Raw genomic sequence first — 13,923 nt, 5'->3', positions numbered from 1 at the left:
AGTCCCGTCGCTTGCCGTTAAAATTGCCTTTAGTAGACGTTTCCCTCCCTTTTTTTACTTCGTTCAAGAACTACCGTGAATCGATCACTAGTTTAGCACATGGCGGCGTGTGGTGGCGCCCATACGAGAGGTCAGTCGGGCCGCCATGTTCGCTGCCATAACCGAAATGGCGATCGCGCGATGATCGGAAGTCGCGTCGCTCTCTCCGCTCTCGTATCGCGTGTTTAACCCTCCGGGAGATGACCGTAGTCCGACGTCATGGTTTGCAGACTTTACCGCAAGATGGCAGTACTAGCAACTATGGTGCCGTCTTCATGAGTGCATTAAAAAAAGTATGGTAAGTGAAAAAGTATGATAACTTTTTTATTTTTTGTCTCCGGTCCAAAAATAGGGTACCGTTGAACGCCTCTCGGTCCCCTGAGTTTCAATATATAATCAAAGTTCTGAAATTCCATAGGGAGTAATCTATAGTACACCCATAATTTCTTCTGATTCCTCAGATAGTGATAGCTATTCAGTTCTAGATTGTTCCTCGGGTGACTTACTTGTTAGATGTAGACGACGAAAACGATTGTGTAGAATGAGGCGAAAATTATTTTAAGACAAGTAAAGTCGATTGGATTCGATGTGCGATGTGCAAAAAATGGATGCATGATACATTTACAGTACATTACAGAGTATAATAAGTGTAGAAAATACAAACAGCCCAGAATGTTGATTAAATTAATGTTAAATAAAATAGGCATCTTACCTTAAAGCATTAGGCAACGCTCTCAAAGCTACAGGCTAAATGCCTAAAAAACATACTGTATTGTACAAGTAGGCCTATCATTTTGTCGCTACCATTATGTTGCGTTTTTATTTAACTTTGTATTTTACTGTATTTAATAGATTTTAGAATAATTTTATTATTATTGTAAGATAAATATCAGTTTTTATGGAAGTTGCGATCTATTTATATTTTAAAATTTTACAAATCAATATTTTACATTGTGAAATTGATAAATTGATATTGTAAAGTTTAAAATGAAATACGCAATCAGGCTGAAGAGGATGAAAATATCGCCGAAATGCATTCTGGAGCACTAGTGTTAATTAAAAAACGGAAAGATTTGGAAGGATTTGTTTAAAAATTGTAACAACAATGCAAATACGTTTGTATAGTTATGCAGTATAGTTAGGCCTACTTAGTAATCTTACTAGATTGTAAACAAAAAGTTTATAACGCAATAACATTTGGTTGTATATACGTTTTCTATTTATTTCTTATGGGACACACAGTTAAACTACTTATATGCCTTGATGAAAACTATAGGCGTCTCACTCACTTTTATTCCTAATTTTTGCGACGTAAGCCCTTTGGCCGGTGAGGTACCAAAATTATTTCGATTTGCTTCGGAAAATTCGACATCCAACGACTGAGTTACGTTATCTTTTCACCGAATTAATATTCTCTTTCAGAACGATTTTTCGAAATTAAATACTAACTTTAAATAATAAAAACTTTGAAACAAAGTACTAAGATAGATCCGTAAATTTAGTCACGTAAGTTCTTAAAAAATATTTAACCGATTAAATTAATGGAGAAATTACGAACGTCGTCTTTCAAAGAATTAAATCAAAATATAATTAGATGTTTCGACGCGATTCCGTACATAGTCCATGTCATAATCGTATTCATAATGTTTATCTTTACATTGTAAGCAATCAATGGGTACCGAAAAATCGATAGCAACCTTTGAAAATCTGCGACCTTCGTAAACGTAGGATTGCGCTTCGTCGAGTGCTGGTAAGTTTACGTTTAATTTGGTCGTTTCCAAAAACAATTTTAAATCTTCCGCTTAAAATAAGCATAATTTTAAGGAATCAAATATTTATTTATTTGTCGATTACAGACGAGGAATTATTTATTTTCGTAAATTCTTTCGTCCGAATTAAAATTATACAACAGGTTATTTTAGAAGTAAAATACGTTAGAAAGTAAATAGTGATAGAATTTATTTCTTAATTTAATGTACTGTACGGTAAGATATAGGCTAATTATTGCGAAAATAAATGTATCTCAAAGTAACTATTTCATTAACTTCTTAAATTAATTAACCGCAATATATGAATCGAATAACATCAAGAAGGATATTAATTAATTTGTCGGAATAACATTTCTACGGACAACTAAAATTGGCATATTATTATTATTATTATTATTATTACACTTTATTTTACCAACTTACGGCATACATTTTAAAGAGATTATAATTTTATATTTAAAAGCGCTCTTAGCCGAAGATAGAAGTTAATAAATATACCGGACTGCATTACGGGATAGCGGGCCGTTTCTGTTCCAAAACGTCTATTTAAATAAATTTACGATTACATTGAAAAATGATTGACATTAAAATGGCATTTAGTACTTGGATGAAATTATTCCATCTTGTCCCAAACTATTAATAATTTCGTTAAAATATAAACCTTATTTATCAATTAATTCTCTAATCGTTCATTGCCTTTTTCTACCGGAATATTTAGAAATATTTCGTATTTAAAATATAACAGTTTATCGTTATCTTTCGATAAAATATTCGAAAATTTTAGGTAAAACGGGACGAATAATTTCAAAAATTTTATATAATTTTTTGCCTTTTTTCCAATAAAATTTTTGAAAATAAAAAAGTATTTACATTTTAAACAACGATTTTTATTCACATAAATGCACTAAAAAGTAGAGAATATTTTTTTCAGCTTTCATAATATTCTTGTTATTATGCAACCATAAATAAAAGCGTGGGCGCTCATGTTTACAAATATACTTAGTTACACTTTCTATCAATTTTTATGGGCTTCTCTTGAGCTCCCACATTTTTATTTTCGGTCGCATAATACCAAGAATACCGTAAAGGCTAAATAAAAAGCGTTTTTCTAAATTTCTGAAATGCTTTTTCTACCTTTTAGTTTTTTAGCCTACACGTAACATTGAATTATCGAAATTTTTCTTGGTTTAGCATTTAGTTTAACATAGTCTATATTATTATAGGTGTTGGTGATGTTTTGTTAAAATTGTTTTCAAACTGTAAAAAGAAAAAAACATGTATTATCATCGGGAATACATATGTTTGCAAAGTTTCAACTACTAGATCGGGAATTGGACTGTGTGAAAATTAGTTACAAGATTACATCTAGGCAAACAAAAACGAAGTAAATCACAATTCCGAGCTGCAATTTTAATGATATTTTTAATTTATTTAATGTAAAATACATGCTCTCCATCTCAAATTAGTACTGTGGTGTCTTGCTCCTGTACATCATACTTTTCCTTCAACAATGCAGTGGTGCCAGTATCAACCTAACTCCATTAGGGGGAAGTTTTGAATTGAAATAACGTGGTGACTTCTAGTTCAGACCGGAAGTTCGTATATAGTTTTTCATATCTGGTCTCGGTTTTCATCTATTTAACTCTATTCTCGAGATTAAGGAAGGGCAGATAGACACAGTGGGAATTAATTAATTAATTAAAAAGCGTACACTATAATTAATTATCACTAAAATAATAATGACTTGTTCTACTTTCTTACGTATACAAAACTAATATCTTCCCATTTTGATTTATTTATTTATTCTTATCGTTACTGAAATCGGTTTATAATAAATAGACGTAATGACATTTCAGTCGATTTTTATCCTCTTTTTATATCTTAATAATAATAATTGTAGTCTATGCTTCAAAAACAAATTTAAATGTCGAATGTTATTTTACTTAATTGATATAATTTGATGTCGATAAATTTTGTAAATCACAAAGAAAAATGCAAATAGTAATTATAATGATATTAATATATTTATTTATACAAATGCGTATTTTGACAATTATAATTACATATCATTATAATGAAAGAAAAAAACGATTTTCAATAAAAAATAATAATTTATCAATTTTTTTCTTCAAACAAATAACGAAAATTATAAATGTTATTAATCTCGTTTAAATCTACTATATAATAATACATAATAACCGTAGTTTTTATAAATACTCCCATAAATAATCGACATTTTAATCATTTGCTAGATATAAACGATAAATTTTATATAATGAACTTAGTGTTTCTATTCGATATACCAAGTACACATACAAATATTTAGAAAAAGAAAACGAAGTAACAAACGGTAAAACTAGGGTTTCTCAAACGGGATCCCGGAATCCCGGTTGTTTTTTTAACCCGGGAAATTTTTCTTATCCCGGGAAATCCCGCAAATTTCTTAAAAATTCACTTTTTTCTTATTTTGTGTTAAAGTTCAGGAAATTTTGCAAATAGAAGGTATAATTAACTCATAAACTGTCAGAATACATTTGTATTTATTAATTTTAAACCTACTTATTAGTTTTTTTTTTAATTTTTGCTCGTTATGGCACGTCACAAATGGTCAATAATCAATACGAAGCTTATTTGTGGCAGGACTCTCAAAATTCTTTACCAGTAATATCTGGAATAATTGTGCTTATGCTGTCTTAATTTTTAACCATGCCCAGTAGCTTCAATGACTGCGTAACGCCAAGTTGTGCAAATTGGGCAAGGATACAAACGAGTACGAAGTCAGCAAGTATGAAGTTTTTCTTCATAATCTGATTATTAAAGACAAACGCACTGCCGAATTATTGGGCTATGATGTTTCTATTAAAGTAGTCGAGGTAGACAAATCAAGATTATTAGGGGACAAAAGAAGTACTACAACCTCAAAAACGAACTAGAAATCTTTCAGGATACAGGTGAAAAACACAATATTTGTCTTATCTTAAATGCATTAAACACGATTCCAATCACATCAATTGAATCGGAAAAGGCATTCTCGGTAGCAAGACTTTTTCTTTACTAAAATAAGAATTAGATTGAGTGATCGGAGTATTGACCATCTTTGCTTTTTAAAATCTTATAAAAATTTACAATATTTTGTATTATATTTTATTTAAAAAATCAAAAATTACCTTCTAAGTTAGAAGTTTGATCTAAGTTCATTTTTCTTTAAATTTTCAACTCAGTTCAAAGTCATTTTTTGTTGTTGTATGCAGTTTCCAGCAAACTTTAATAAATTTTTTTCTATTTGTGAAAAATTCTACGTAATTCAAAGGTAATTTTTAATATATATCTTACACAGCATTATTAATATGATTTTGGAGGTTGCAGAACGTATTGAATTACTTTAAAAAAAGAAAAATAATTATATCATTTGATTTCAAGATATTTTGAATATCATAAAAATAATTAATTCTATCCCGGGATTCAGTTCACTTTTTTCCCGAAATCACTCTAAAACAACTGACAAATTGTTTTTGTTACGTTGGATCGTTACGCGTCTGATAATGTGAACATTCCATAATTTTTCGTGCCTTTGCCAATCAATGTCGTGCCGTTTTCTTTGTCTGATAGAGTGAATCCAGCTTTAAACTTCGATCACAAACAAAACACTGACTTATGCAGAGCTCCGCTCAACTATTTATAACAAAACCTTCCCGATCGATTCCCGATGCAGCCGTTTCTATTTTGCCTTTTCGTGACGAAAAAAAGTTTCGCGACGATTTTAAGTTTAATATTTTATATATAAAGTATTTTTTCTGTAAGTATTTTCTAATTTATAACGATTTAAAAATTTGTAGGCAGGAAATTAGCTTCTGAGATTATTGCATGCTTGTTTTAGAATGCTATCAATATTTAGCGGCGAAAACTTAAAACAATCGGTATTTTTTTATTATTATTTTTTTGAAATAATGAAAATAGAACAATTGTTAAGTGTATCTCTTTGTGAAAAAACAAGGTAGCCATGCTCAGTTATGAATGACATGGAAAACCATTTTATCCTATAGGTTGGGAGAAGATGGTTAATCCCATCTCCCCCATCGTGTCCGTGTCATCCAATTAAAGTCTGGTTTTGTTGTGAAATAAATTTGATGTTGTAAAAAATTGTGCATCTATATAACTATAAACTGCATAACTAATCATCTTTCTGATGTAAAAATAATAATTCCACTATGGCTTGATACGGAGAACTGCGAGAAAAAAACCTGGATAGTCTGTTAAAAAGTAGGCAATACTGTAAATAGTTCGAGAAACGCGTACTTGTGCATTCAAGACGACTGCGTACAGGCCCCGGGAACTTCCGGTTCTAATATCTCGTCTTTGTCATCCATGGATAAACCAGGACCTTCAGAATATCGTTTGTCTTCTTCCACCGACCAGTCACCTGGACCATTACAACCTGGACCATTACAACCTGAACCCCATTTTCCCTCTGCCACTACACTAGGATTATCAGCAAATTCATCAGGAGCCTCAACTTCGGCAAGTTTCGAAGAATTGCGCCCAATACCTCGCATAAGCTCTAGAAACAAACAGCATCCAAGAAAACAACACTCACTGTCAGTAGAGCTAGCTTCGCAGTAGTTTAGAAGCAGAAAATGAACACTAAAAGAAAATCGAAATAAGAAAACAGGAAAAGCCAGCCGAATAAATCTTCTCGAAAGAGAACAAAGAAACGAGCCCCTCAAAGGGAGTTCGAGTAGTGAAGATACACTGTTCTGCCCCAAGTGCGACGAGATTGAACCTGGTGATGACAGCATAACAGATCGCGGTGATCCAGATGAGTCTTCGGAGTTGTATAATAATGAGTTAATTCACTTGTTTATGTTTTTGATACAAATAAAGTACATATTTGTTACCTAATGTAGTTTTACTTTTGATAAGTTAACTTACATTAAAAAGCTCTGTATAATCATTTTTCATTGAGTGTTTCTTTGGTACATCTTCCCCAACAAATGGAGGAAGATGGTAATTCGGGTAAATGTATTTGGATAAGTTTTCTCCAATAGATTAATATAATAGATGAGAAATATATACCTTCAACGCATCAAAGGTCCATGGTATCTTATATGCCTGGTCATGATTTGTAAACTATAAATTTGAAAGAGGTAATCATAAGCAAATAAATGTATGACCATCTTTTCCGAGTTACTATACATTTACCGAATTTCTCCATCTTAAACGTTAATTGTTTTTTGCAAACAATCGATGTTTTAAGCAGATGTTTTCTTACGAATAACAGTTATAACCATATATTTTTACAAAATAGTTTTTACATTTAAAAAATATATTTGAACTTTTATACGAATGTATTTTAATACAAATAGAATTTTTACTTATTCTATATCGAAAAAAAAACAGTTTTATACGATTGTATCTGCGCACGCAGTCGCAAATAGGCTACAATAGAAACGTTTTGAAATAGAAAACAGATTAAAACAAGTAAAACGGCAAGACCGTATTTGGGACAAGACTATGTCTCGGAGACTCACTACTAAGCGGGATCACTTCGACGCTCACGGCGGGTCTCGTTCTCATTTTCCAATCATCTTTGGTATCGCTGGTTTTAAGCGCGATTATTCAAACTTCGGCGGCCACAGCCACGACCACGAGGTCTTTCACGATGCATTTTCATCGAAATTAACCCATCCAATGTTGAAAATTCTCTCCGTTGCATGACGCCCCAGGCTGAATTTTTGTCAATGCGAAAATTTCCCGTTTTTGAAAAAAATTATGATGGCTATTGTATCGTTCTCAATTATTTTTTTTAATATTTTGCACAAACGAAATATATATATTAATAAATTTAAAAAGAAAAAATAATTATATTTCGGAAGTTAGTTTTAATATAAAATTATAACAGTAGTAGTGGTTTGGGCCATACTGATCACAAAATTAATTTTCTAATTACAAATTTGAATTAAATTAATTTTATTTTAACATTTTTAGAAAACTGTTTAATTCAATTCAGTTTTCATATTTAGAAAACTTTTCAGTTCATTTCTTTAGTTTTTATAAAACATCTTGTAACAGTAAAGCAAAGTTTAATTAATATATTCTTTCTAATTATTAAATTTATTATTATAAAATTAATTTTCATTAATAATTTTTACAATTTGTTCTAATATAAAGAGTAAATTAAAACACGACAACTTTAAATAACATTTTAACAATAAGACAAAGTAAAATACAGAAATAGTTCAATATAATAATTTATTTAAATTATATTTCTTACTTATTTATTAAATACCTATACAATGTATTCATTTTGAAAATATCTGTTTTTGTTTAATTAAGAATTGTTCGTAAAATAGAATATCACAAAAACATTTCTTTTAAAAATATTTGTGGTAATAATAATTTTTTAAATATTATTCAATCTTAGACACTCAAGAAGTTCGATGTCTAAATAATTGTAGTTCCATTAAAAAATAAAAATTTCTATCTGTCCATTTTTTGTCAATTTTTACGTACCCCCAACTTTTCAATGTCAAATGATAGAATTTTTATGAACATTATTGCTTCCGTTAAGTTTAAAAAATTAAATTCAATATTTCCTCCTTGTAATAAATTATATTGTACTTTTTATATAAGTTAAATAAAAGTTCATATACCTTACTATGACATTCCCAACTTCCAAAATTATGATTTTTATATGATAAATACATCTCTTGTAAGAAATTTCCAAATTTAACAGATTTTTTATCTCGTGGTGATAAATTATCAAAAGTAATGAATTGATTAACAGTAGTAAAATTTCCTGATGGCGAGGGGAAGTACATTTATACATTAGTAGAATACAAATTATTAAAAAATTTAACAGAACAATGGTTGTAATGGTTGTTTTATAATCAATTACATTTTAGTTTTACTTTGATGTATTTAACAATAATTTAAATTACAATTCACTTTTTATATTAAAATAATAGTAATACAACGGTATATATATAATAAGCATTATTTTTTCCAATTTAATTTGATAAAGAAATGTAATGAATTTATTACAAAAATCTATCTTCCGAAAATTGTTTGTATGTCTTGCTACAAACCCAATTTGTCTACATGAGGTGTTGAATGGAAGATTTTCGTCTCGAATCGTGAAAGCTTCGAAGTCAAGGATAACTCGTATATCACTGTTTAATGTTTTTATGGCCAACAGTCAATAAGTTGAAATGCTTCAAAATCTATCGGCATGTCATTCTGTAATTTTATATAAATAAAAATTAAGATTAATATTATTTTATATTTAATAAGAAAATAACGAAAAGATTTCATACATAAACATTTCTTACCGACCATATAGAATGTTCATTGATGTACCAAATGTTGTCTCGTCTTCCTATTTTTGATATTATATCACGATTATATTCAATTATTTCATCCATTTTATCAAATTGTTAATGTGAAAGCTCGTCCACAGATATGAGAAATGCCTCGATCTTCACGGTGATTATGTCGAAAAGTAACCATGTTTGTACCTAACTTTTGGTAATAAATTCATCTTGTTATTTACACTTGTCTTTGTTTTATGGACCATCAGAGGTTGAAAAAAAAAACAGTCTACGTATAAGCACAGTTACAACCATTAATGACGGGTCTGACTCGCAATGGGGTCAACCTGAGGCATGGAAAACAGAGCCTCGACCCAGTAAAATTTAAATAAGTCTAATAGTTATTCCTCTTAAAAGATAGGCTATTATTAGAATTAAAATATTATTAGTTTTTTCAAGCAAAAAGAATATCTATTCGAAAGAATCTCATAATTTTAAAAGGATTGAAGTTGAAATTAGATAAATGTAGGGGCGATGGATAAATAAGTTATACAATATACACAACTGAGAAAATAAACAAGTCATAATTATTATTATTGCTTAAATTTATCTTTGTATACTAAGTACATTTATTAATTAACAGGACTTATTATACTGGAAATTATTAATGCAGATATTTAGTCTTACTGATCAGAAATAATATTTTTTATTTATTTCACCTTATTTATTTTTTATTTATTTCACCAAAAAAAAATATATATATATATTATTTCTGATCAGTAAGACTAAATATCTGCATTAATAATTTCCAGTATAATAAGTCCTGTTAATTAATAAATGTACTTAGTATACAAAGATAAATTTAAGCTATAATTAAGGACACAAAGGCATAATAATTGAATTGTTATTATTTTTTTTTACGTAGAATTTAATATAACAGGCCAACTCTCAAAATTTTTAAATTTCATTTAATTGAAAATCGGTTCATTTTCATTTGAGAAAAATGAATTAATAGTAGACTTCGCTCTTTAAAGTATAATTAAGATTTTTTGAGTGTAGCATGTCACTTAATTCGACAGAATGTTAAGAAATCGTGAGATTTTCGTGATATTGCAGTTTTTCTATAATTTCGAAGCCGCTAGATTCTTCTATCATCGTGTGAATTTTTTCTTCCATTTCAGTCGCATCTGCAACCTTCACTACAATTTTCAGAATGTTCAGAATATTGGAGATAATTTCTGGATCGGATGCATACAGCATATGACATAAAGGGAGTATAACACCCATTTCAATCAGAAACTTGATTTGTGTCTCGTATTTATTATAAACTATGTTAGCCACGATCCACATAGCTTCCACTCTAGCTTTGTAATTTCCGACGGTTAAGATCTGTCTGACGGGTGCCATTAATCCAATATTCAGAACGTATTGGATCTGTTCGGTAGTCCCTGCTGTAATATTTGACAGGACCCAAGCCACTTCTGTCTGAATTTTAAAGTTTCTATGCTCTAGAAGATGATGGAAGCAAAGGAGAATATCATTGTTGAGGATGGACTCTGTTGCAATATCGTCACTCGCAGCCACATTACCAATCACTCGTAAACTTGGCATTATTATATCATCTCTCTGGTGATTCAGAAGTTGTTTGAGGCGCAACATGATACTGGAATTAGCTATTTTCTGTATAAGTTCAGGTTCCGATTTTATCAAGTAAGATAGTGCCCAAGCAGATTGACTTACGATGATTGGTTCATCATAAAACAGATATTGACAAAGAACTGGAAAAAAGAGTTGTTTATTTTCTGAAACAAGAGTGGCTTTACTTTTGCGTACGATACAAGAAAGGACCCATAGAGCACGCTTCAAAACTGGTATTTGCGTTGGACATTTGAATGAAATTAATTCGAAAAGTGGTTGAAAAATTCCGTTCTGAATTACAAAGTTTGCAAAATCAGATGATGTTAAGACAATGTTTCCTAATGCCATAAGAGATAATTCACGTATATTATCCGAAATAGACGATAAACATCGTATAAAAACAGGCAGAGCACCCGATTCAACAACCATTTTAGTATGATGAAGTTCACACGAAGATAAATGAACTAAAATCTCAGCTGGTATGAGAGTTAAGTCGGGTTTATCTGTATGATTCAGATATTGTACACATATAGGTACGATTCCAGAATTGATTACGCAATCAAGAGTTAACTCTTGATTTATCTCAAGGCCTTTTTGAATTTCTCGGAATATCTTCAGACAGCACTCATCGGGGACAGTGCTTAGGTTAAGTGCGATGTCTTCTTTTATCGTTTCTAATCTCTTGATAATTTTAGAAGGATCATAATCAGTAGTAATGCCTCGTCTCTCCATAAGCAAAATTGCTTGTTTTTCTTTTCGATAATATATTATTGCTTCTCGTCTTTTCATACGAGAATCTCGCGTCTTACTCCTGAGGGATTTCCATCTATTTCCTTTCTGATCGCTCTGTAACGACCGGGTTAAACCAGCCGGTCCGATTTTAAAATTTCTTTGTTTCAAATCCCCTCGGGAGATAACAATCAAAATCAGAGATAACAATCACAAGTCAAAGGATGTACAGTCTTCCGCCGTCAAACTCGCTTCCCTCCTCTCCGGATTCGCCTTCTGCGTCACGGAGCCCGAATCATCGCCCTCCGTCGCGATTGGTGATCTTAGCGGACGCGATCGGGAGTATAAATAGGGGGGAGATATCTAAGAACGGGGTGGCTGACGTCCGAAGAAGACGAACGTCCCGGCGAAACCGAGTCCCATACGAGTCCCATACGAAGGCCTATTCGAAGACGCCGGAGCCTCCATCTACGAGCCCGATCCTGCCGCCCACCGCCAGAGCCGCCGCCCGAGCCGAAGACCATTCTGCGATTGTTGTCGATATCCGAGAGGTATGAATCCCCCAACAATTGTGAACTCTCTCTCTCCCGCGATTAGGGACAGGACGCGGTAGATTTTTGTATTTTGTTTGTCCGTCTAAATAAATCGTCATGTGTTTCCATCCTGGGTCCGTTTATTCGAATATCGCCTTAACCTTATCGTCGAACCCACACACTTCCTCCACTCGACCGGACAATTAATTACCCGATCCCGACAAGTCGGGATATCGTACAAAATCAGCCATCCTTGACAGTGGGGTGGGTCTTGCCGACCTGTTCGCCGACAAAAAGGAGGTACGACTCCGTCCTACCTCTCGGCGTTCCCACAGCTCATCCTCAATTTAATATCAATTTGTAAAAATGTAGTCTTATTAATATTATTGTTTAATACTTAAACAATATAACAATTATGCTACTAAATTATTGTTTGGATATATTATTATAACTTTACATTGTACTCTACCTGATAAATACGATAAGAAGTCTTGAACTTAAACTTGTTGTGGCCCTAAACTAACATCTAACAAGCACTTTCCATTCACCAAATAACGATAAACATGTTAAAATATGAGACCTTATAACAGTGGCGTAGCGTGGGTGTCAGCCGCCCGGGGCGGAAGAAAATTTCGCCGCCCCCTTATTTAGGTATTTTTACAAGATATTATTATTTATTGTGAAATTTTGCCGCCCCCTATAAGTGCCGCCCGGGGCGGGCCGCCCCTGCCGCCCCCACTACGCTACGCCACTGCCTTATAAGCTATAGACTCATAACGAGAGCTCTAACCTCCAGCTTGTTCAGCTTATGTGCAGATTCGGGCCTTGGTTCCTTGGTTAACACTAATTTTCACACTTACGGAAGCAGTTTTATCTTACTTCACTTGTAAAACGTAAGAAAATAAAATAAAATTATAATAATAATTTGATTATAAAGACATAAAAGAATAAAGTTAATGAATAAATGTATGTTTTTACAGCATGTTCTGAACGTTCTACTTGCAGACTACTGACAATTATAATGTAGCAATGATATCGTTCGTATCTTGCCATTCCATGACTTATCGTTATATTTTATTAAAGACCAATCTGCAAAGACTGGACAGATAGATGTGCCATATTCATCTATAATTTTATGATACAAAATAAATCTTTTAGTGTGTTAACTACGCATTTCCGAACGTATGTTTATAAAAGCATTTTTTTTTTCTAGGCAGGAATCACCACCCGAAGTTTATCACCATATTTTGAAATTACCCTGTATAAATGAGTCAACCAATGGCCGAATGTTATCCATTCGGCCAAAACCACTGAACACTGGTAGTTAGTTGTGGGTCCTCGCTAATGGGCTACTACATGAAATTTTCCGGGATTTTTCATGTTAGTAACACCAAAATAGAGACAAGTTTCTCATAAAAGACCTCCCGGGAGGCATTCTGCTTCGGCAGGTCGCTCGTGTTTCGCATTGCCGTGCGACACATAAGCGACCTGCCGAAACCCTGTATATATGATGGTTTTTCATGTTTGAGATAAAGTAACTTTCGTTTCACATAACTATGGTAAAATTTTGAAGCTTCGAGATAATTAATATTTCATTAACATAAGCAATTTCTTTTCATTTGTAATTTTTGAAAGTTAATATAATTAGAATCATGACTATAAAAAATTTTGATAGGTGTCCTTATCAGGAGTTTGTTCTCCAGCCTGCTCATTTCCACTGACATTTTTGATATTAAGATTGTTTTCATTCTTAATTTTCCTTAAAAATGATTTATACTGTAAGAGGAATAAAAATATACAATTTATCAGTAAAAAAGTTTTAAAATAATAAAATATAAGAAAGAATAATTACAGATAATTAAATATATTTTGTTTAACCTCAATCCTTTATCTGTTTTAAAACAAATA

The 13,923-nt window shown here is 31.8% G+C and overlaps 2 protein-coding genes across 2 annotated transcripts in view; one reads left to right on the top strand and one right to left on the bottom strand.

Moving 5' to 3' along the window:
• The first annotated feature begins 1,764 nt into the window (after positions 1-1,764).
• The window catches only part of LOC136985299 (probable glutamate receptor), a 30,119-nt gene continuing 17,960 nt past the window's right edge, over positions 1,765-13,923 (top strand). Inside the window, exon 1 of the mRNA XM_067282549.1 lies at positions 1,765-1,789. The gene's annotated coding sequence lies outside the window, so the exon portion shown is untranslated. The remainder of the gene's footprint in view (positions 1,790-13,923) is intronic.
• Positions 10,041-11,807, bottom strand: LOC136985286 (importin subunit alpha-3-like). The gene has a single exon (XM_067282531.1). The coding sequence runs from the start codon at positions 11,540-11,542 to the stop codon at positions 10,199-10,201; it is 1,344 nt and encodes a 447-aa protein (XP_067138632.1). The 5' UTR covers positions 11,543-11,807; the 3' UTR covers positions 10,041-10,198.

The sequence above is a fragment of the Centruroides vittatus genome, unplaced genomic scaffold, assembly GCF_030686945.1.
Source record: "Centruroides vittatus isolate TY-2023 unplaced genomic scaffold, ASM3068694v2 contig_958, whole genome shotgun sequence".
Lineage (NCBI taxonomy): Eukaryota > Metazoa > Arthropoda > Arachnida > Scorpiones > Buthidae > Centruroides > Centruroides vittatus.
Note: the sequence above shows the minus strand (reverse complement) of the source record. Positions and strands in the feature narration are given on the sequence as shown.